Source organism: Aotus nancymaae, unplaced genomic scaffold (assembly GCF_030222135.1).
Source record: "Aotus nancymaae isolate 86718 unplaced genomic scaffold, 86718_ANA_hifiasm-v0.15.2.pri h1tg000077l, whole genome shotgun sequence".
NCBI classification, from domain to species: domain Eukaryota; kingdom Metazoa; phylum Chordata; class Mammalia; order Primates; family Aotidae; genus Aotus; species Aotus nancymaae.
The window spans coordinates 4174332-4196692 of record NW_026988492.1 but is presented as its reverse complement, the minus strand read 5'-3'; the positions used below and the strand labels follow the sequence as shown (position 1 = coordinate 4196692).

At 35.2% G+C, this 22361-nt stretch overlaps 1 protein-coding gene across 8 annotated transcripts in view; it reads right to left on the bottom strand.

Moving 5' to 3' along the window:
* ARHGAP12 (Rho GTPase activating protein 12) overlaps positions 1–22361 on the bottom strand; it is a 123767-nt gene that overhangs the window by 35251 nt on the left and 66155 nt on the right. For 4 of the 8 annotated variants that reach the window (XM_064368487.1, XM_064368489.1, XM_064368490.1 and 1 more), the window contains exons 4-7: positions 18490–18753; positions 11370–11510; positions 10061–10141; positions 2114–2239 (exon numbers count right to left, since the gene is read on the bottom strand). In XM_064368487.1, the coding sequence (XP_064224557.1) occupies positions 2114–2239; positions 10061–10141; positions 11370–11510; positions 18490–18753 (612 nt within the window). The remainder of the gene's footprint in view (positions 1–2113; positions 2240–10060; positions 10142–11369; positions 11511–18489; positions 18754–22361) is intronic. The other 4 variants (XM_064368491.1, XM_064368492.1, XM_064368493.1 and 1 more) reach the window with 2 other exon arrangements.

Genomic DNA, 22361 nt, shown 5'->3' with positions numbered 1-22361 from the left:
GTGGGAAAGTGATAGGCATTCACTAGAAAACATACTTTAAATTTTGATCTTTTCCTGGGCTAACAATATTCAACATGACACTCTCTCACAATGCTGCACAGAGGCATCTAGCCGAAGCTTCTAGTCAGCCACCTGATTACCAGGGTAAACAGACTGCAAAGGTAAACAACTGATATTCTACAGTGTACCATGTTACCGAATGATTTTGCCCAACTGTAGGTTAAGGTAAATGCTCAGAGCACATTTAAGGTAGGCTAGGCTAAGTCATGATGTACAGTGGGTTAGGTGTATTACATGCATTTTCACCTTGTGATATTTTCAATTTATGATATTTTCAACTTATGTGGGTTTACTGGGATGTAACCTCATCATAAGCTGCAGAGCATCTGTATTATGTTGCTGTGACTACATTTTAAGTTATACATATTTCATCCCTTATCACATATTAGCTAGTTTGTTCTAGTAGTCAGTGCCTTTTTCAAAACCTCAAAAACTGTCCTATGTTAAGAAACTTATGAATCCATTTGCAAAGGGTAAGGTCGTGAGTGGGGGGGAAGGGGGCAGGTGAAAAAAGACATTTCTACCAAAAATAAGTAAATCTCTAATCTCAGAAAAATCATATTCTTGCAACTCTGGGACAATGAGATGAAAGAGGAAATGTAATAAGAACTGCATGCAAGTTATTTAAAGCAATTGACTGAAAATTAATTTTAAAAAATGAATCAAGAGAGATTAAAAAGGAGTAACATTGCTTGATGTTGAAAAAAAAGAAAAAAGTAAGAAATTGTAAGCATAAATCATCAAAATAATCATCCTATTTGTTCCAGTATGAAGAGGTGGTGGAGTTGGTTCAATAATGGTTTGCCTTAGAACAGTATATATGGTATTTGGTAGTTTCCTATTTATCCTGAATTGTAATCTGGTTCTTGGTTGAATTAATTTTTCCTATTAGAAATCTCTAAGTATCTTACTTACCTAGATTAATCTCAACACTAATATATTTTCAAGCATATCTTCAATAGCACAGACTCCAGAATGCCATTCATTTAATGTAGTCTCTACATTCAAAACAAGATCCTTACAAAATACAAACTAGAAACTAGTCTGCTACTTTCATTGTTTTCTATTAGTCCATCTAATACACATGTATGAAGGCTGTTTCTACAGCTCCACTCCACCTTTAAATTCAACAAAGACCAATTTTATAGTCACTTGTAGCACCAAAATATTATACTTGTTTTGACCGATCAATTGAGATTACTTATAAAGGAAATATTAACTATCATAATTCAGGACTGCAAGTATCCGAACATAATGAAATATGCCTTAGGGATGGTTCACTGCTTTCCCGGACACACATAAAAATTACAGGAAAGCTGTTAATCATGCTACAAGAAGCCTGATGGTTTAAAAAACCTTCACATTTGAATGTTAGTATGCCTAAATTTCTGCAAATTCATACTAAGTTCCCAGCTTATCCCCCAAATGAAGCCACACTGTGAATAAGTAACTTCTAAAGAAGTATTTAAAATATCCATTCTAATGTTTGCATTAAAATTAATCCCTGTAAACAGAGAACATGACTTATCAGATTGATAATAGAACTGCCTTCTACAGAGAGCATTTAGAGAAACAAAGGGAATAGAATTCCAATATTCCCTGGGATGAGGAAAATTAATTAAACGTCTTCCCTATGAAATCTCCTAGAGACTGAAGACAAAGGATAACAGAAATGTAACTTTAAAATAAGGTAAGCAAGAAAAATCTGTCATCTACTAGGATCAAATGTATCAAGGTATACACATCAGTAAGTCACAGATAAGTCAGTCCATTGTGCAAAAACCAAAACCAACCAAAACCTACTTCATGACAAACTGATGCTAAATACATAATAAATATGTAGTCACTAAAGTACGCAATTTGGTTAAAGAAAAAAATAATGTAGAAACATTTCAACATACATGCAGATCAAGAGCTTAAATTAGTTCCAAAAAAAAAAATCAAATGCTTTAGCAAATTATATTTATTAAATACATAAAATATTAGTACAAATAGTTATAATTCACTGTACAATACAATGCAAAGAACTTGCCAAAAATCTCAACAGTCCTACCTTGTCATTAGTGTCCAATACAATGGTGCTGTGTCTCCACTTTGTTAATACTATTGGCTCTTGCAGTCGCCTGTCCAGGCTCCTACTTTTAATTATTTCTCTTTGCTGCTGGGATGAAGCATTATACTAAAACAAAACAAAGCAAAAAACATGAAATGTACTTCATAAACAATAGAAACCAAAGTGGAATCTCAACATCCTGGTTCCAAATGACAATGGTTGTTAGGCAAAGTTCATCATATAACATCTCCATAAATTTTCTAGCCTCAGTTTTCTCATCTTTAACCAGAACTATGGCACAATTGAGAAGATCATAGACTCTGGTGTTACAGAGACCAAATTAGTGTTATCTTTGGCAAAATATCTAATCTCCCTCAAGTTTTGTCAACTGTAAAGTAGGTATAACAGAAATATCTCATTCACAGAGTTGCTGTAAAGATCAAAGTATTAAAGAACAAAGTATTAAAAGGGTAGTCCATTATCAATAAATATTAACTATCATAATTTATAAAATAAAATCAGATAAATTAATCTTTCTACTTCTACCTCTTCTATTAAAATAAAAAATAAGCATTATTTTAAAAACCTAAACCAAATATTAAATTCAAAATGAACTAGTAAGTTCTTTACATATTCTGGATTCTAAATCTTTCTAAGCTATGTGAGTTGAATATATCTTTTCCTAGTCTGTAGCCCATCTTCTCCCCTTTGTTTATGACATCTCCTACATAGAGAAGGCGTTTTGTTTAATTTTAATGTAGTCACATCTGTCAATCTTTCCTTTTATAGTAGGCTTCTGAGTTTTGTTCAAGAAATCTTTCCTATTCTTTGATATATTCTTCCACAGTCTTTAAAGTTTTACATGTTATATTTATTTCTTTAATCTAACTAAAATTAATCATTGAGCATGAAGTGAGGTCAAGATCTACTTTTATTTTCATTTTTATCATGTGAATAACCAATAATCTTAGTAACATTCTTACTTAGTCCATGCTTACACCATTGATATGTTTTCTTTTTAGTTGTTGCAACATCTCAGGTGACACAAACCAGTGTGTGTTTGTTTTTGTTTGTGGGCTCAAAAGATGTTCCTGTGCCAGCCACCTGAATAGCTGGGACTACAAGCACATGCCAGCACACTTGGCATTTTTTTTTTTTAAGAGCCAAATTTTCCCTAACTCCACTAATTTGTAATGCCACATCTGATCTTTATACATGTGCCCTTACTATCCCAACTTAATTACCATAGCTGGAACTCTCTCTCTCCTGTCCCCCACCCACCAACTACTCCCTATATAGGAATATTTTGACTCTTTATGGATATTTGTTTGCAAATATAAATTGTAGGTTCCATTCCCTATAAAGTGAGGGAAAGGGTATTAAATGGAAATGCATTGGACTTGTAGATTAATTTGGACATTGTTATAAAATTCAGCCTTCCAATCCAAGATCATGATGGTATACTGCACCATTTATTTGGGTCTTCCTTTATTCTGCTCTGAAATTTTTTTTATTAAAATCTTACAGATCTTTAATAAACATGTTCTTAGTTACAACTCTTGTTGCTACTGCTGCTAATGTAAATAGTATCTTTACTAGTATCACATTTTCAAACTCACTTTTTACTAGACAAATGGGTAGTTTTCATGTTAATTTTACATCCAGTAACATTGCTGAACTCTCATCAGTTTTAAGTTTGTAGGTTCTCTTGGATTTTCTAATAATCAAAAAAACCCAATTGCATCTCTTCCTTTTTAATTCCATTATTTATTTCCTTTTTTAAATTGTTGAATAGAAGCAGTGATAGAAATGTTCTAGTTTAGTCCCTAACTCTAATGGGAAAGCTTCTGTAATCTCACCAGGAAGTATGAGACTTACTGCAGATTATTTAATAGATAACCTTTAGCATAATGTGTCGTTATAAGAAAGTGATTTGCATCTGGCTGCGGTGGCTCATGCCTGTAATCCCAGCACTTTCGGAGGCTGAGGTGGGCGGATTACCTGAGGTCAGGAGTTTGAGACAAGCCTGGCCAACATGGTAAAAGTCCGTCTCTACTAAAAATACAAAAATTAGCCAGGTTTGGTGGTGCATGCCTGTAAGCCCAGCTACTCGAGAGACTGAGGCACAAGAACACTTGAACTTCAAGCTCTGCTTGAGGCAGAAGCTGCAGCGAGCTGAGATTTCACCACTGTACTCCAACTTGGGCAACAGAGTAATGGTCTGTCTCTAAATAAATAACTGTGATTTCCTTATAGAAGCATATTCTTGGATCATAGTGGTTTTATATCCATTTTGCAAATCTTTTAACAGATGTGTTTAGAACATTTACATTTAATGTAATTATTTATAATGTTAGGATTTAAGTCTAGCATTTTATCATTAATTTTGTTTCTCCTTTCCTACCTTCCTGTGGGCTACTTAAGCAATTTTTACTATTATATTTTAAAATATCTACAGTTTCTTAAGCCTCTCGTTATAGTTTTTTGGTGCTTGCTCTAGGGATTATAATATACATAATTTATCAGTCTACTATTAAAAACATCTAACTACTTCAAGTGGAATACAGAAACCTTACCAAAAATTATATCCCTTTACTCTCTCCCTCTTTATGAAAGAGTTGTCTTAAATATCATTACTGCATACCAGGACTACTTCAGAAATGTTATAATTTTTGTTTCAAATATCAAACACAATTTTAAACACCCAGGACAAGAGCCTTCTCAGATATTCAACCTTTCTGCTGTTCTTTATTCATTCCTGATATTCCAAGTTTTCTTAACCCTTCCCTTCTGTTTGAAAGACTTCCTACAGCAACTCTTTGAGAGCAAGACTGCTGGGGATAAATTTCTTAGTTTAGTTTCATTCTGAAAATGTCCTTATGTTACTTTAATTCCTGAAGGGTATTTTTGCTGTAGAAGAGTTCGCAGTTCTTTCCTTCTAGCATTTGAAAAATGTTATGCCACTTCTTTCTGGCTTCCATGGCTTCTGATAAGGCACTCACTTCAGTCAAATTATTATCATCCTAAAGGTAATGTGTTGTTTCACTGAGAGGCTTTTAAGACATTGTCAGGAGGAGCGGAGTTCTTAAGGTTTCAGAAATTTTGATTACGATGAGCCTGGATTTTGGGTTTATCTTATTGGGTGTTTATTTAGCTTCTTGAATCTACTAGTTTGTCTTTTGCCAAATTGGGGCGTTTTCAAATACTACTTCTTCAAAGTATTTTTCTGCCTCACACTCTTTCCTTTCTCCTTCTGGAACTCCAATGAAAGGAAGGTTAGAACTTTTGTATTTTCCCACAGGTCTCTGAGGCACTGTTCTTTTTATTTTTTATTTTTCCCGAAATCTATTGTCTCTCCGTTGTTCAAACTAAATAATTCCTACTAACCTATCTTCAAGATCATGGCTCTTCTTCTTTTTTACCACCATTCTGTTATTGAGCCACCTAGTATTTGATTTTTGGTTCTAAGATTTCCTGTTGTTTCTTCTGTGTATCTTCCATTTCTTTGCTGAGACTTCCAACCTCTTCATTTACCTCAAGTGTGTTTACAATTGCTTGCTGTAGCACTTTCATGAAAGCTGACTTAAAATCCCATGGGATAACTCATTCATCCCTGTCATCTTGGTGTGTCACCAACCTGATTGTCTTTTCTCATTCAAGTTCAGATTTTCCTGGTTCTTGGTATGACAAGTAATTCTAGGTTATATTTGGATGTTTTGAGTACTATAAGACTTTGGTTTCTATTTAGGCATATTTTAGCAGGCTGTGAACCCTGTTTACGTCCAGAATGCACATCTTGGCCTGCTTTTATGGCCCGTAGTTCAAAAGTCAATTTCGTTTTTTTTTTTTTAATCTTTTCACTGCTGTTCTGATCTGCCCTGTTTGTGCACTACTCAGAGGCCAGTATGAAACCTGGGCAGTACGCCACATCATGTTTCAGTTCTCAAAGTTTTTGCTATGTTAATTCTGGTTGCTTTCATGCATAGGCCTCTGGGAATGGTGTCTAGGACCTTATACATAGTTTAGAAATCCATTTCTCTGGCTCCTTCTTCTCCATAATCCTCTTCCCACACTCTGCTTGGGATAGGGTGGGGTGCTGCCTTGTTGCTGTTGTCCATTTAGTGCACAGGGAGGATGAATCACAGGGTTCCTTGCATGCACTCTGGGCCTAGTCAACAGGACTCCACCCCATAGTCTCCACAGCGCCCAGGCAGGGATGGGGAGAGTACTGTTTCAATAATGCTGGTTAGGGATGGTTGACTGGGCTTCATACCATAGCACATCATGCAGAAGGAAATGCTTTATTTTGTGGTGTTCACCTGGAACAGAGTAGGTATAATAAACAGAGAGCGTGTGCTTTACTTGGTTTAAAATGCTGATAATGTATTACCACAGATTTGTGGGTTGGCTAAAAACTGGCTGATCTAGAGGTGCTCATCTATACAACTCTGTCTCTCATCCTCCTCCTAGGACCAGGGGACTAGCCTGGGCACATTTCTCATAGCAATGGCAGAAGTGCAAGAGCAAGCCCTGACTACAAGCCCATGTCAATACTCTATTTGTGTCATGTTTGTTCACATCCCAGTGAAAGCAAGCCACACAGCTGAACTCAGTTATACAGGACAATTCCTTCCCCCACCACCCACAGTAGGAGGCCACCACAATGGTACACAGAAAAGAACCTAATACTAAAGAAAGAATGGATCCAATGATACTACCATGTACTGCAATAGATGATCTGTCCTTTCACCCTGTGACGGCTTTTAAGATTGTCTCCTTATTGTGAAGTTCTGCAGATCCAGCAAAATTGGTTGACATGTTGATTTATTTTTATCTATCCTTGACAGTATTCAAAGCATATTTTCTAGTTAAAGACTCATGTCTTCCTTCAATTTTAGAAAATTCCTAAAAATTGTATTTTTAAATATTGTTTCTGCACCATTCTTCCATTTTCTTCTTTTGGAATTCCTAATATATGAATATAGGAAACTTTCAACTCACTCTCCTTTTTTCTTAACTATGCTTTCACATTTGTTATCTTTCTGTCCCTGTCTAAAGTTTATGCTACTGACTGCATTTTTTACTTCAATAACTGTTTTTTAATCTTAAAGATTTCTAATTTTTCTTTATCATATTTACCTATTCATGTATGTTTTTATTTTTCCCAATTTCTTATTCTTTTTAAATGAAAGCCTTCATTTAACTCTGATCATCTACAGCATAATTTTAAGCCTTTATTAAATTATTAAGAACGTGACTTTCATCCAGAGTGAATGCACTGATTTCTTCATGCATTTTATTTGAAATATTGAACAGCAGACTTCATTGTGAGTGAGGAATGTTGTGTTTTCTCTCTCTTCATTTACTCTCCTTTATTTCTTTCTCTCAATCCTCCTTCCTCTCTAATAGTTTTGTGGTTCCCTTCCCCTACACCCAATCCAGAGTGTTTGTATTTATGTATATATTCTATTTTACTCAGCTGTCATATGAATATGTTTCTTCTTTCCAATCTTATAACAAATACATAGGACCATATCCTATGTATTTGCATTTATCACAACATACTACATAATACTGAACACCAAAGACGTATTCAGAAAACAGTAGTTAAACTACATTTTAATATTTGCATTGGGGTTACAAACTTGACAGGATTTACCTTAGACTTCCTAAGTAAGTATTAACTGCTTATGTTATTATGTTTATCTTCTTTCCCCTAAAAGTTGGTAACAGTCCTACTAAGCTTGAGGTATGATTTTCCCACTTAAAAGTTTTATTGGAAGACAACTGAAATATTTAGAAAATAAAATGGCAGGTTATTAAGCTTTTTATAATATTCAACTTTAAAAAACCGTTGCTAGAGTATCGCAACTGCTAAGCTATAATTCTTAAAAATATTACAGAGTTATGAGTGCTTGGCACAACGTCAAAGTTTCAAGGTATTGTAAATAAGGTTTTATCTTCAGAATCACATTCTAAAAGTACAAATTAATAATAAAAATTTAAAAATCCACTAATGTTTTATTGAATTATGTTTCATAATTTTAAAGAGTAATTTGATAAAACATTCAACCCTGAAATACGTGATTTGTGGCACTTTTAGATAGACTTTTTATTTGGATCTTTTCATTCGTGGTATTTTACAAATGATGAAGTAAAAACACAATGTGATAATATTAAGAGCTTCTTAACTTTTTTTATACGGGAGCTCTTATAATTAAAATATTAAAATTATCTTCACTAATACTAATATGTTAAGCCGAAAATACTATTTTTAAAAACAATCCTATTGTATAAATGTACATTTTAATATGACTCCTAATTTAGAAAGTGTAATTCAAACAACAGAGTGGTTTAAAATATGGAATAGTTGGGCGAGGTGCGGTGGTTCATGCCTATAATCCCAGTACTTTGGGAGGCTAAGGCGGGCAGATCACAAGGCCAGGAGATCGACATCATCCTGGTTAACACAGTGAAAACCTGTCTCTACTAAAAATAGAAAAAACTAGCCAGGCATGGTGGTGCACGCCTGTAGTCCCAGCTACTTGAGAGGCTAAGGCCGAAGAATCGCTTAAACTCGGGAGGCAGAGGTCGCAGTGAGCCGAGATCGTGCCACTGTACTCCAGCCTGGGCAACAGAACAAGATTCCATCTCAAAAAAAAAAAATTACATATATTTTTTAATGAAATTTTATGGAATAGTTTTTTCTGCTGAGCAAAGAGAAAGTACCTACGTAAAATGTGTGATAAAGGATCAAAAAATGCTTATCTGAAGATGTGACAAGTTTTTTAAACTACAAGAAAATTCTGAGGCTATACTTCATAAACAAATTAAAGGAACCATTATTTCCTTTATCTATCTCCTCATCCCTCACGCCCGTGAACTTTTCCATTATAGCCACCTACACGTTGTTCCATGAAATCACAAAATTGTAAAAGCTGTCATTTCCAATGGAGCTCTCTTTTGCTACTTGCTCAACTCAGACTCACAATGGTATTCTTAAAAATCAATTACAGGATATATATTTCATTTTCATCCTACCCATATCAAGCCTTAGAATTTCATAAAATAATTAAAGGCCAGACAGCATTCACATAAAGAAGATAGCACTATTAATACTAGTTTACTAGATGTTTCCCAACTTATAGTCAATTTAGTAACATCTAGTGATTTTTTTTCTAGATCCATGTTTCATTTATACTATTAATATTTTTCATTAAATTGACTTACTTTGGGGAAAAGACAAATTTTAAAAACTAAAGTATATGTAACAATTGACACCACATATTTGTCTGCTAATTTTAACTGTTTTCTAGAACATTAAAATAATGCAACAATTAAAATTTAAATGTTTGCTCAGATATCAATTAAAATTATTTCAAGCACCAATAGTGATGTGCATATGACCACTTTGAAATCTACTGCCTTAGATAAACTCAGCAGCCACGGTGCACTTGTCTGGAAATGAGATGTCCAACTAAATCCTAGGACATCTTATCACATGTTGCCTATATCTCAGCCAATGAGTGGCTCAATTATAATACACATTTACATAAGAGGATAAACAGAATACTGAGTTACTTTTCTTTCTCTTAAAAAATGATTAAATATAAGAGCAACTTTAAATCAATATACTCAGCACAACTAGATATAAGATGGCATTATTGGAACTGAAGAGAATTCTTACTTCCAAGAATCAGTAAAGGCCAATTTCAAGTTAAACAAAAAGAAATTCTGAATAGGAATAATCAGTATCACACAGTGAAGATAGCTGTACATCTTAGAAAACTTATACTACTCACAGTATTCTCAGTGAATTCTGAAAAAATTATTCTTGCTACTTTGTACAAGTAGAATAAAGATTTTAAAATAAATCTGCTGAAATCATCTCCAGGTATTACTTCATCTACTATTTTTAAATAGAAATTTGGTGTTAAGGTTTTTTACCTTTGGCAATTCCCATTCTGACCGAGATCCATCCGCACTGTAGTAATATTGTCTACCTTGATCATCGACATGCTTGAGCCACTATAAAAACAGAACAGGTGTTTTTAAATTAAATTTAAATTAAAGTGAGTTACTATCAGAGATACTAGATTTAATTCTTATGAATTTTAATTCTTAATTTTATTAAGAATTTAATAAATTTAATTATTTAATTCTTATGAATTTTAATTTAATTCTTATGAATTTTATTCTACTTGCTCAAGAACATTGCAACAAAAATTTCTAACTAACCAATTATACTAACAGACTTGCAGTTTAAGTTTGGTAAGAATAATTATACTCATTATTAAACAAGACTGTATTTGCTCTCTCTTTCCTCCAATGTCTGGCTGTTGTTCAAGCACCACTTAACAACGAACAACATATAACATAAAGAAACACAGATGTACATATGCACTGGAACACAGGTACACTCCCATTCTGAACATAGGTTTGAGAAACTGACAAAAGGGAATTGCTTTTCAATTAAGTGTACAACTAAACCATTTAAAGCCTCATTTCATGCAAACCTTTAGGGATTACTTTTTGTGGTCAAACATAACAAAATTTAAATAACTGCAACAACAGAACATCGTGCAAATAACACAGAAAATACGAGGGAAAAAAGGCTACATATTGCTAATACAAGCATATGATCTTGAGTATGAAATAAATGAAAAAACTGCTTCCATAAGTTCTAATGCCAAATAATTGAGGCAGGAAAGAGGGATAAAAGCCTAGCCCCATTTATTCCCAAGCATATCTTCTCAGAACATGCACAATCAACAGTTGTTTTCTCAGATGATACCAGAAGCAATACACACACAAAATGTCAATATTCGTTTCCAAACTAATTAATCATAAAATACTAGATTCATGGTTTTTGTTTTACATAAATTTGATTGTAACAGAAAAAGGAGAATAGGTAGGGAGGCAATGTACAATAATGGCACGGAGAGAAAACTATTTCCAAAAAACTATTCCCTCAGAAAAATACAAAGAAATATGCCTACCGAATAAATCTAAACAAATAACATTTAACAGGTGTACTCTTAAAAGGTCTTCCTTGGGTATCAAGACCACAAAAATCACTATCATCCTTAGCAATTTAAAACCATGAATCAGCAGTTATTCTGATTTTCATATTGTCAATTGGCATGATTATAAAGTGACGATAAAGAATATTTTCATAATTTTTCTTAAATACTACTAAAACTATTTTATGAGAGAATTTTGCCAAAAAACACTAGATGAGAAAAAAAGAATGTACCTTTTCATTAGTATAGTCACTGGTATATAAGGTATGCCCACGTTCATCCAACTCTTCTGACCAACCCTTTGGAGGAGAACCACACTGACTATCTGACTGGCTGTAACAAGTGCTGTAGTAGTTTTCTTCTGATGAAAGAAGCTACAAATAGTCAGAAACATAAGGATTTTTCTTCTTTGAATATAAATATGGAGCAGTTGAAAGTCTAATAAATCAATTTTACTTGACTATAAGTACTAAGATATCTAAAATATATTTGATATTTGATTTTGAAAATAAATTGATGAGTCTTTAAATGGTACACTGTAAGTGGTGAGGTAAAATTAATAGCAGTTATTTTATCACATTAGTGCAATCCTAGAAAAATTCACCATAATAAAACTGAAAACAATGTTTTCAGACTAAGGAGAGATTGAATGTTCTTAAATATTGCTTTTGAACTAGAATCAAGTTTTAAAATGAGAGGAGTGGGTATGTGTACACATATCTATGTGTAAACAAAGGAAGAGATAAAGGAACTTCATTAGACTGAGCTCCCTCTCATGTACCACAAGCACATAGCCACATGCAAGGCAAACAACACTGCTCAATAAATATATCTCAAACTATTTTTCTATAATTTGTGTTATATTTTATTGGTAAAATTTTCTAACTCATTCAATCAAATGCTTATTAAAGACTGCTGGAAACTAAACTTCAAAACAAGAAAAAATAATATTGAGAAAATTCAAACATAATACAGAGAGACAAATAAAAAATTCTGTATAAAAATAATATAGGAGACAGGCACAGTGGCTCACGTCTGTAATCCTAACACTTTGGGAGGCCAAGGTCAGAGGATCATTTGAGTGCAGAAGTTCAAAACCTGCCTGGGAACATAGTGAGAACTCATCTCCATTTTTTATTAAAAAGAAGAAGAAGAAGAAGAAAAGAAAATAATATAGGTACACATGATAAACTGCAGAAACATGAGAGAAGCAAATTAGAAGAAAGGGAAAATTTAGCAACTTTTGATGCCTACTGACAAGAGATACCATAATATGACTAAATGGCAATTTGCTTTCTGCACTTAAGATTCATTTAAGAATTATTATTAATAAGAATTATTTATTATGTACGACAGATAATTCTACTACCTCTAGGTAGAATAGTTTCGGCAAGTAAAACTTACTCATTCAGACTGTATTTTCTATCATCATAATTTGGTCTGAAACACTAAGAGGGGTAGATTCTCAACATTGTAGTTAAAGATATAAAGAGCCTACTATTAATATGTTCACAAAAACATAGACAACTTTACAGAAGCACTGTATAAAGTGAATTATGTATGTTTTACAACAAAAACATTTTTAAGCATTGAAAACCTGATTCAAAAATCAGGAATTTCTTTTTATTTAACTGAGGCAACTTAAAATGCAAGCTCATAAATGAGAGAAGTGCAATAAAACGTTTAGAAACAGAAAAAGGGCAATTGAATTAGTAAAATTAAGAAATAATTAAAATCACAGAATCAATTTTTCAAAGACATGAGTTTCTAGCTGACAAATTCTCATTATAATTTTCCAACTATTGCATAGTAAATTTGATTTTCTCTTCTACCATGAAAAGTAACGTCCAATATCTTAATATGTTTTATATTATACTACAGAAACAGACTTTAAGATCTGGATATTCTCTACTGAAAAACAGTTGTTTAATGGCAGTTAAATAAAAGTTAAGATTATTTTTGGTGCGCATTCTACAAATGTTAACTATTCTAAACCACCAATTCAGTAACTTTGGGATCTATTCTGTAGCAAAGGTAACCTAGTACAAATATGAGTGGGCTATGACAGATGTTCCATTTATTGCAGAACGGCAGGTAGGTATCCCAATTGATCATCTGAACAGAAACTGCTAAAAATGTTACATAAAATGCTTTTTAAAAATAATCTATGAACAAAAGGTTAATTAAATACTCAGAGGTCAAAAGCTAAGTGGAAACAAGATCAACAGAGTCACAAAGAATAAAAAAAGACCTGCTTTCCTCTTAAAGGCATTTGCCAGACCCCAAACTAAAATGTTAGTTTTCAAGACCATGCAGGAGTGTTAGAGAACTGGACTCAAGATTACCAAAAGCAGGAAGTCTAAAACGATATCCCGCAATACAGAGCTGGGAACTCCAAAGACTTATACCCACAAATTATGGGTGAACCATATATATATCTTACCCCTTTATTCCACACTAGGAAAATCATAGAAAAATTTCCCAATAATTAGGGAAAAATAAGGTGACTCTCCAGCCACAAGAGTCTTTATGAAATCCAGATTACTATTAACACTACCTGTGTGGCTTGTAAAAACTAAAGCTAAAGATGCACTTTTAAATATTCATAGTTTCCCTAGGCATCCGGCACAAGAGACTCACCTCTGAAGGAACCCACCTTTAACCCCAACATTAAAGACTTCCTACTTATGAATTTCCAAGAACTATAACCTCACATTAAAACAGATATACTCTCAAAACACCCTGAGTGACAGTCAGCACAAAAACGGTATAATCAGACTTTCTAAAACTTTATATACAGAAATTAACAAAAATAAAATAGAAAACAAGACCAATGTGGTAAAATTTTAACCACTGGTAAATCTAGATGAATAGTACATGGCATATTAATGTTCACTCTACTATTCCTTCAAATTGTTGAAGGTTTAAAACTTTTCAAAGTAGTGATATCAGGAAACTCTCCCAAACAAATAAACTCCCCCAAACAAATTTAAAATATACCTTTTTAAAATTCAAGGATTGGATTAACATCAAATGAAGGTATACACAAAGAGAAAAATACCAAACAGAAGCTGGCTAGATCTTGAAATACTGAAAATGAAGCATAGAGAGACATAGATGAACACCGTGAGATTAAACACTCATCTAATCAAGGTTCTAGAAGAAGAAGAAAGAGAATATGGGGCAAGTCTATATACAGATACAGCTAAGAATTTTCCAGAATTGATCAAAGACAGAACTCCTCAAATTCAGAAATCCCAACAAAGTCCTGGCAGAAACTAAAAATACCTTCACCAGTTACATCATGGTAAAAATACAGACACATGATCTTTAAAGCAGCTAACAAAAAGAGACAAACTATGCTTAAAGGAAAGGCAATCAGATTGACATCTGAATTTTCACCATCAACAATGGAAGCCAGAAAATATGAGAATAAAATCTTTAATGAACAAGGAAAAAACAAACAAGTAAACAGTCAACTTAGAACTATATACCCATGTTCTTCAAAATAAAAGCAAAATAAATAAATTTCTAGACAAAAACTAAGATTCTATTACTAACATACTCTCATGAAGGAATTTAAAAGCATGTACTAATGCCTTATGCCTGTAATCCCAGCACTTTGAGAGGCCAAGGTGAGAGGATCGCTTGAGCCCAGGAGTTCAAGATCAGCCTGGTCAACATAGTGAAACCAGGATACAAAAAATTAATACAAAAAGTTTAAAAAATAGCCAGGCATGGTGGCTCACACGTGTAGTCCCAGCTACCTGGGAGTCTAAGGCAGGAGGATGGCTTGAGCCCAGAGTTTGAGGCTGCAATGAGCTATGATCACAGCACTGCACTCCAGCCTGGGTAACAGAGCAAACCTCTGTCTCCCACCAAAAAAAGGCTCATATTTATGACAGAAGAAGAAAATGTGAGAAAACAAAGTGGTAAAAATCAGGATTAATTCTAAAAGTTATGTACAACAACAAGGGAACTAAAAATAGAAATATAACATATGACAGCAACAGCACAACAGCACACGCATATCCTATATTGCTTTAAGGAACAAGAAGATAGTGATTAACTTTAGACTATGCATAAACTATGCACGCTAAAGCTGTGCATTGCAGTCCTAGTTACTGGAGAAGCTGAGGCAAAAGGGCTGCTTGAGTCCAAGAGTTTGAGTTTGAGCGTACCGTGGGCAACATAACAAGATCCTGTCTCAGCGGAATCTCAGGCCTCTACCCACTAGATGTCAGTAGCACGTTCCCCATTGTGACAACAAAAAAACCTTCAGACTTTACCAAATGTCCCTGGAAGGCAAAATCAGCCCTACTTACGAATGATTGTTCTAGGGTAATAAGTACTAAAATAATAAGCTTCTATGTTAAGACAGAAGAGCTAACAGTTGCTCCCTCTCAAACCCCACTAAAATCACAACAGCAAAATATTCTTAACGTGACGTAAACCCGCAACGACAGTGAGAACAGTCAAGCAGATGAACAAAAATGAAGGAGAGTGGGGGAAATAAAACCTGACAAGTTTACAGAACAGAATCTGCAAATGGCTCAGGAACTGATGATATTAGGTATTTCTAAAACTGGGGAGTGAAAGCAGTGGTACTAAAATAAGGACTAATATTGCCAGAATCTCTTTCCATATACCTGGCTGCTTGGTGTGTAGCCCGTCCCTACCCTAGCAGAAGTATAAGTATGGAGAGTTATTCCCTCTGAGAAGGAAAAAATATTAAGATTCTGAGTTTGGGGAAAACAGACAAAACAGGGACATGGATACCAAGAGAAAGAAGGGAGACTGAGAGACCAGGTGCAAAACGAATGCCAACACCAAGACCCAGACAGCCCTTACCTTGTAGGCAGGAGATCTAAAGACATCTGTGGAGATTCTGATTAGTCCAAAAGGAAAGACCTAATGGTTCTAACACAGGAGACTCCCCCATAAAGGGCTGACCCAGATCTCCATTAAAGTTCAAAATGCCTCACAACTGTGAGAGAAAATTATTTCCATCCTAGAATTCTATACCCAGGAATACTACCAATTAAATATGAGAGCAAAAGACAGATATTTTCATACATGCATAGTCTCCATTTTACCTCCTATATAAACAACCTTTCTAAAAAAGTCACTGGAAGATGTGCTCCAATCACTTTGGAAATATTTATCTTCATACAATTTGTACAGAGACTAGTAATGTAAACTGAGACCCTGTATAAAAGTCACTGTCAACCATTTACTAAAATAGAAAGCTAAGAAACATGTTAAAAGTTCCTATGTGCCGGGCGCGGTGGCTCACGCCTGTAATCCCAGCACTTTGGGAGGCCGAGGTGGGTGGATCACGAGGTCAAGAGATCGAGACCATCCTGGTCAACATGGTGAAACCCTGTCTCTACTAAAAATACAAAAAATTAGCTGGGCATGGTGGCGTGTGCCTGTAATCCCAGCTACTCAGGAGGCTGAGGCAGGAGAATTGCCTGAACCTAGGAGGTGGAGGTTGCGGTGAGCCGAGATCACGCCATTGCACTCCAGCCTGGGTAACAAGAGCAAAACTCCGTCTCAAAAAAAAAAAAAAAAAAAGTTCCTATGTATAAATTATTTTAGTCAATAATTTAGTCTTTTTCCTAATTCTCCAACATTGTAAGATTTTACTTTATTACTGATATACAGGATAGTTTATTTTCAAATCTTTCTAATGTATAGTTCAAATAAAATTTTCCTTTTTTTTTTTTCTTTGAGACGGAGTCTCACTCTGTCGCCCAGGCTGGAGTGCAGCTCACTGCAGTCTCCACCTTCTGGGTTCAAGCGATTATCCTGCCTCAGCCTCCCAAGTAGCTGGGATTACAGGTGCCCACCACCATGCCCAACTAATTTTTCTGTATTTTTAGTAGAGCTGGGGTTTCACCATGTTCGTCAGGCTGGTTTTGAACTCCTGACCTCAAGTGATCCACCCACTTCAACCTCCCAAAGTGCTAGGATTACAGGTGTGAGCCACCATGCCCAGCCGAATTTTCCTTTCTTATTATAGTTAAACATGAACGATTTTTCTATTTTTGCTCTCACTTGAACACTAAAAACACAAGTTACTACCAAACTAAAGCTATAAATAAACCAACTGAAAAATGGGACAAGAAGAGAATTAACTACAAAAAGCTTTAGGAGTCTGCTAAATACAAGATGTGTTCCCTGATTTTTCCAGCTCCTATCTACCTGAAGCCTACTTTTATTTGTAGGAGCCAGCTGCTTTCTGTAAGAGCAGGATGTCCTATGCAGGTGGAGGGGCTCAATCTACTAAATGGCAGGATTTCACTCTGTTCCATCACTCCTACCAAGTTACTCCTGTACGTCTAAATAGCCCCAAGGCCTCTTGCCATACTACTGAGATAAGTGTTTCTGAAAATACAGCTGGCCAATTCACTGCACCATCCTGCAAGAGGCATGGAGCAAGGCGAAACCAGAAGGAGAAAAAGAGTATAGACACTTGTTAGAGAAAATGATTTTAAAGTAAATTGTTAGACTTAATAGAATAATTCAATTGTAGCAAAGGAATTATAATTATTTCCCTTATATATAAGTCAAAAAATGGTCTTGTACCACTGATTGACAAAGAGAAAAACTGGGAAGTAGTCTGGTAGCCATACTAAGCCAATAGAGAAAAGTATTATTTCCATTTATTTAGCTGTGTCACATCACATGTTTTCTTGTTTTCTAAAAAATGTCACTGGACAACCAGGTGCAGTGGCTCATGACTATAATCCCAGCACTTTGAGAGACTGAGATAAGAGGACTGGTTGAAGTCATGAGTATCAGATCGGCCTAGGAAACATGGCAAGACCCAATCTCTACAAAAAAAAAAAAAGTTTAAAAAAATTAGCCAGTGGCATGTGCCTGTGGTCCCAGCTACTAGGGAGGCTGAGGTGGGAGGATCACTTGAGACCAGGAATTTGAGGCTACAATGAGATATCATTGCACCACCGCTCTCCAGCCTGGGCAACAGAATGAGACTTCATCTCTTAAAAAATTGAATTAAATTAAATTTATAATGTCATTGGCTTGTGCAGTAACAACTGAAATAGTATCTTCTAAAACGTTAAGGGAGTGCACTGGCACTAGACAACTTAACCCCAGTTCTGGAACAAGTTCACACACTATCAGATTAGCGTATGTCCATTAGTCAGAGATTAGGAAGTAGCTAGCAATAGTATTAGTAAAGCTTGGAAATAATTTTTAACGATCTTAGAGATTCAAGTTTTCTAATATGCTGACAGTAAAAAACAAAACTATTTACTTCTTTGGTTTCTGAACAGTGAAAAGAGAAAATCTGGTAACTTGTGGTTGCTCCTTAATTACTCATACCTCTTGATCCCCTGGACTTTGGAAATCTCCTTTGCTAATGCTTGCATCCCGAGTCCAACGAGGTGGTTTCCAAGTTCTTTCCTGTGTTCCTCTGTTATAGTAATAGCAACGCCCTGAGCTGTCTTTATGAGTTTCCCATTCTCCATTAATCTGAATTGCTGGGCTCCCAGGAAGTGGGGGAAGAGCAGACTGGGATATTTTCAGTTCTTGAAGATTAGCATAGACAGGAGAATCTGGCCTTCCTTGATTTGGAGGTGTGGTTGCCTGTGAAATAAACATTTTTGAATTTCATGTTTAAACTGATATAACATTTAGGTCAAAATTAAATGAAACAGAAGACTTATAAACATAATACTAATTCATTTAAAAACATATATACAGGTGCATATATTCTAAGGAAATAATAATTTAACAGTTGTAATATTCATAGTTTGACTGAAAATTAAAAGCTTCAAACTGAATCCAAAGTATGCATACTACTTTCCTTTACCTGAAAGAATATGTAATGAACAGCCAAGAGTCGTGGGTTCTAATTTAAGATCTAGCACTAACAAGTTGTATGATATTGGGTAAGATCACTTTACCTCTCTGAAACTGAAATTTTTTAAAATGAGGGAATTGGACTAAACCACCAAGGTCGTCTTCTTTGGCTCTCAAGTTCTATGATTTTAGGCAATCTTTTAAAATATAAAAAGTTTTACATATGAATAGGGCAGTTTTTATTATGAGAATTATCAAAAGAAAGATTTCATATTCTAAGCTCTAACATTAAATCAGGAATATAAGTGAAACATAAAAGAGGAATAATACTTAAGCTAAGAATTTACTACATTCATTCTATTCCTTCTCAGGTATAACTTCTCAGAGGCTATAAACAAATCATTTAATCTCTTCCTAGCTTCCTTACTTGTGAATTTCCTTAACGGTAGAAAAATAAGAATTAGTAGTAACTCTGATTTACATGTGTAATGTTAAGCTACAGCTTTATTTATTTATTTTTAAATATCTCACTAGATGTCAGTCAAGAGCAGGATATGTCATACCCCTCATATAAGGACACTGTAAATCGTATTTAGGTTACACACAGAACTTCAGTTGAAGAAAAAAAAGCACACGTCTGAGAACACCTGCTTATACTATGTATTTGTATTTGTGTATATATTTTCCTTTTACAACAGAGTTTCTCAATCTTAGCACCACTGACATTTTGAGACATTAAATTCTTTGTTGTGAGAGTCATCTTCTGTACTGTGGGATGTTTATCAGCTTCCCTGACCTCCACCCACCAGATGACAGTGGCGCATGCACACACGCCACACAATCTCTCTCTCTCTCTCTCTCACACACACACACACACACACACATCCCCCCTCTGATGTGACAACTAAAAAGCCTCCAGACATTGATGAATGTCCCTTGGGGGCAAAACTGGCCCTAGTTGAGGAACCACTGCTTTTCCCTATAAATCCTAGAATTATATTCAGATGTTCAATTATTTCTGTAATGTATCTAGAGTTTTAAGAATACTTTAAAATACTGAATTTGAAAAGAAGCATGTGAATGGAAACCCTAAATCAGTTTTATTGAAATTAAAGTACTTTAACATCTAAAAATATTTGTCTCTAAATAATGTTTGAGTGTAAATCACAGAATAAGCTCCAACTGCGAAAACAGTAAAAAATAACCCTAAACACAAATACATGTTTGTAAAATGGTCACTTTTGGTCTTCTTACACATGGTAGTTATACGAGTACTGTATTCAGTGATGCACATTTGACTATTTTCCTTAAAATGTTAGCTTCAAATTTATCACTAAACAACATCTTTTTATGAAGAAAATCTATCCATGGAGACAGGTATCATTTCTCCTTCAGATTAATTCCATATCCTAGTAAATTTGTTTTCTCTAATGAAAACAAATTTGTTAATATAAAAATTCTATATGGTAAATCATTTCTCAGAACCTAGAATATCTAGAAAATATTTATTTGACCAATAATAAAGATGTTCTTACTTTGCTCCTGATACTTGAGTAGAGAACTTGGGGAAATAAAGATATCAAGAAACGGCCATTTTCTAAATGACGTTAATGAAAAAAACTCTACTAAATCTTCAAGAAACAATTCCTGTTGTTTAAACAGTTTACATTTTTTTAAAATTAAAAGACAGTTTATTTGTCAAATTATTATTATTTAGATAGGGTTTCACTGTGTCGCCCAGGCTGGCATCCAATGATGTGATAGTAGCTCACCACAGCCTCAAACTCCCAGGCTCAAGCGATCTTCCCACCTCAACCTCTGGAGTAGCTGTGACCACAGGCGCACACCACCACACTTGGCTAATTTAAAAAAATTATCTTTTGTAGTGACAGAATGTTGTCATCTCACCATGTTGCCCAGGCTTGTCTCAAACTCCTGGACTCAAGAAATCCTCCCGCCTTGGCCTCCCAAAGTGCTGGGATCACAGGTATGAGCTACCACACCCATCCCAATTTACAGATATTTACTAACAATCCCAATCCTCCAACACCACCATCATTTGGCAAGTCCCAATCATCTGTTTTAAAGAAGATGAGCCAGGTGTGCTGGCTCACACCTGCAATCCCAGCACCCTGGGAGGCCAAGGTGGGCGGATTAGGAGGTCAGGAGTTCAAGACCAGCCTGGCCAAGACAGTGAAACCTAGTCTCTACTAAAAATAAAAAAATTAGCCAGGCGTGGTGGTGGGTGCCCATGATCCCAGTCACTCCAGAGGCCGAGGTAGAGAAATGCCTAAACCCTGGAGGGGGAGGTTGCAGAGGGCTGAGATCACGTCACTGCACTCCAGCCTGAGCGACAGAGCGAGGCTCTGTATCTATTATTATTATTATACTTTTTAAGTTCTGGGATACAAGTGCAGAACGTGCAGGCTTGCTACATAGGTATACATGTGCCATGGTGGTTTGCTGCATTCATCACCCCATCATCTGTATTAGGTATTTCTCCTAATGCTATCCCACTCCTAGCTCCCCACCCCCTTGCTATTGCTCCCCTAGCCTCCTACCCCCGACAGGCCCTGGTGTGTGATGTTCCCCTCCCTGTGCCCATGTGTTCTCTCTCACTGTTCAACACCCACTTATGTGTGACAACATGCAGTGTTTGGTTTTCTGTTCTTCTGTCAGTTTGCTGAAAATGATGGTGTGCAGCTTCATCCATGTCCCTGCAAAGGACATAAACTCATCCTTTTTTATGGCTTTACAGTATTCCATGGTGTATATATGCCACATTTTCTTTAACCAGTCTATCATTGATGGGCATTTGGGTTGGTTCCAAGTCTTTGCTATTGTGAACAGTGCCGCAATAAACATACATGTGCATGTGTCTTTATAATAAAATGATTTATAATCCTTTGGGTAGGTACCCATAATAGGATTGCTGAGTCAAATGATAGTTCTATTTCTAGATCCTTGAGGAATCGCCACACGGTCTTCCACAATGATTGAATTAATTTATACTCACACCAAAGTGTAAAAGCATTCCTATTTCTCCACATCTCTCCAGCATCTGTTGTCTACTGATTTTTTAATGATTGCCATTCTAACTGGCATGAGACAATATCTCAATGTGGTTTTGATTTGCATTTCTCTAATGACCAGTGATGATGAGCTTTTTTTCATATGCTTGTCGGCTGCATAAATGTCTTCCTTTGCCCACTTTTTGATGGGGTTGTTTTTTTCTTGTAAATTCGTTTAAGTTCTTTGTAGATTCTGGATATTAGCCCTTTGTCAGATGGGTAGATTACAATAATTTTTGCCCATACTGTTGGTTGCCAGTTCACTCTAATGATAGTTTCTTTTGCTGTGCAGAAGCTCTTTAGTTTAATTAGATACCATTT